Source organism: Mus pahari, chromosome 9 (assembly GCF_900095145.1).
Source record: "Mus pahari chromosome 9, PAHARI_EIJ_v1.1, whole genome shotgun sequence".
NCBI lineage: Eukaryota > Metazoa > Chordata > Mammalia > Rodentia > Muridae > Mus > Mus pahari.
In genome coordinates, this window is record NC_034598.1 from 28,653,728 (window position 1) to 28,656,610 (window position 2,883).

The following is a 2,883-nucleotide window of genomic DNA, read 5'->3' on the forward strand; positions in this document are numbered from 1 at the left end:
CAGGCTGGCCTCGAACTCAGAAATCTGCCTGCCTCTGCCTCCCAAGTGCTGGGATTAAAGGTGTGTGCCACCATGCCCGGCTCAATTATAGCATTCTTATTTATCGTTTTTTTTTTCTTCCACCCTTCCCTTCTGCCTCTCTTTTGTCCCGCTTGCTCCAGGCCTCCGCTTGCTTATTCTGGGCCCATTCTTATTAACCTTATAAACTTAATTTTAAATGTCATGTTAAAAACTTGTATACTGGTAAAACACTAGCAAACATTGTGTATATTTTTATTTTTGTGTGTATGGGTGTTTGTCCTGAATGTTTATGTGTATATTGTATGCATTCAGGCCTTTGGAGGCCAGACAGGGCATCAGATTCTGTGGAATTGAATTACAGGAGTTTGCAAACCAATGCGTGCCTGCTGGGAACAGATCCCAGGTCAGCTGTAAGAATACCAAGTGCTCTTAACCACTGAGCTGTCTCTACAGCCCTAACACTGGGTATCTTAAAGAAACTTTGGTTGTCACTGGCTGGCTACTTTTGATTTGAAACAAGCATATTTTGACCATATGGTGGGTTTATAACTGTTGGTGCTGAAATAGAAACCCATAAACTAAGACCCACCATTTACTACAATTTACTTCTCTATTCAGAATACCCAACCGGTTTTTCTATTTTAAAACCTGAGTCTGGAGTGATGGTGGTATATGCTGTAGTCTTAGTACTCAGGAGCCAGGGGTGGGAGGATCCAAGGTGGGCTGCAGTAATGAAATTCTGCCTCAAAAACTAACAAAAAGAAATGTTAATGAATTACCAGTTCAGATTATTTCATCACTGTAGTGTGTATGATAAAAATAAGTTTAAATTATAATTATACTGCTGAAATTCCCATAGCCCAGTTTTTTTTAAGTGATTCTTTTTCAGTGTTTGTCTTCTGAGATGATCTTGATAAGACCCGGATTTCTCTAAGATGTTCAGGTCATTTATTATACCTTATCATAATAATTATCACAGTGAGAGTTTTATAATGAGAATTGTATATGGAACATATTTGTTAATTTTTTCAAAACAACTGGTTGTATTTTATGTTTTAGCATCTCCTTATTTGATAGAAAATGAGAATTGAATGTATTTTAATCCTCAATTCAAGCTCAAAATTAGAATGTAATGTTTCTCTCCCTGACATTTGTTCTGTAGAGCAGGTTGTTGCTCTGGATGCCCAAAATATCGTAGCTGTTTCATGTGGAGAAGCTCATACATTAGCACTTAATGACAAGGGCCAGGTGTATGCTTGGGGTCTCGACTCTGACGGACAGCTTGGCCTACAAGGATCAGAGGAATGTATCAGAGTACCCAGGTAACAAACGTGACCGCAAAAAGGTCCTTAATCTTTTATAATAAATTTATTTATCTAAATCATTTTGTTTACTGTGCTCATGTATTGTTGCCTAGTTATTTCTACCCTTTGAATCTTTCAAGAAGTTACTAAGTTGGTTCTTGTTAATGATTTGGGTTGAAGTATTTGGTTAAGTATCAGTAATACTTACATAACTGATACTTACTCCATAATGGATAGAATTTCTGTTTGTAAAAAAAGTAGGAATTGTTTTCTTCTAGAATGGGATAGACTGATTTCAGCTGCTGGTTCTACTCTGTCAGATGTCCCAGCTATTGAAATACTTATTAAATACTGATTGGTTGCTGAGCATGGTGGCCCATGCCTTTAATCCCTGCACTCAGGGGCAGAGGCAGATAGCTAGATGGCTCTCTGTCAGATTGAGGCCAGCCTGGCCTGCATAGTGAGCTCCAGGACAGCCAGAGCTATGTAGAGAGACCCAATCTCAAAAATACAAGCAAACAAATAAAATACCTATTGGTTACATGTTTCTCTGACTTTTTTTTAAAAAAGGATTTTTTGGTTTTGTTTTGTTTATTAATTAAATGTAGAATTCCATTGAAGTGGAAACCCTTAGTACTGGGTATACAGCACCATACCCAACTCTTGTTTTAGATCTTAGAAGGAAACCATTTAGCTTTTATCCACTATAATGTTAACTTTTGCTTTTGTTGTTGTTTTTTAAGATCTTTTTTTTTTTTTTTAAATGTGTGTGGTTTTTGCCTGCATGTATATATATGTATGTACCACAAGAGTGCCTGGACCCCAGAAAAGCAGAAGAGGGTATTAGATCCTATGGAACTAGTGCAGTAGTTCTCAACCTTCCTAGTGCTGTGACCCTTTAATACAGTTTCTCACATTATGGTGACCCCCAACCATAAAATTATTTTTACTGCTTTACTTATAACTGTGATTTTGTTACTGTTATGAATTGCAATGTAAGTATTGGATATGCAGCCCCTGTGAAAGGGTTGTTTGCCCATCCCTAAGGGTTGAGAACCACTGAACTAGAGCAACAGATGGTTGTGCGCTGACATGTGGGTGCTGGGAACCAAATATAGGTCTTTCTGCAAGAGCAACAAGTGCTCTCAACGAGAGTCATCTCCCCAGCCCTTTGTTGAGTTTTTATCTCAACATAATAAAGACCTTTTATATATGCACCCCCCCCATTGGTTTTTTAAGACAGGGTTTTTCTGTAACCCTGGCTGTCCTAGAACTAGACCAGGTTGGCCTCAAACTCACAGAGATCTGCCTGCCTCTGCCTCTGCTGGAATTAGAGGCATGTGCTACCACTGCCTCATGCAATACACCCGGTTTATACCTCTGTGTTCAGCCTCTAGCTTCCTTTTTTGTTGTGTTCGTACTTGTGATTAGTATCAGAGTAAATGAATTCATTTCTCTGGGTTTTTTGAAATAGGAGTCAGTAAGACCTTTTTTTTTTTTTTTTTTTTTTTATTTTTTTTATTATTTTTTTTTTTTTTTTTTTTTTTTTAGTATTTAG

At 37.6% G+C, this 2,883-nt stretch overlaps 1 protein-coding gene across 2 annotated transcripts in view; it reads left to right on the forward strand.

Annotated features, from left to right (window-relative positions):
• Nucleotides 1-2,883, forward strand: part of Herc4 (HECT and RLD domain containing E3 ubiquitin protein ligase 4) — a 74,080-nt gene that overhangs the window by 20,778 nt on the left and 50,419 nt on the right. For both annotated transcript variants that reach the window (XM_021204521.1, XM_021204519.1), the window contains exon 4: nucleotides 1,184-1,343. In XM_021204521.1, the coding sequence (XP_021060180.1) occupies nucleotides 1,184-1,343 (160 nt within the window). The remainder of the gene's footprint in view (nucleotides 1-1,183; nucleotides 1,344-2,883) is intronic.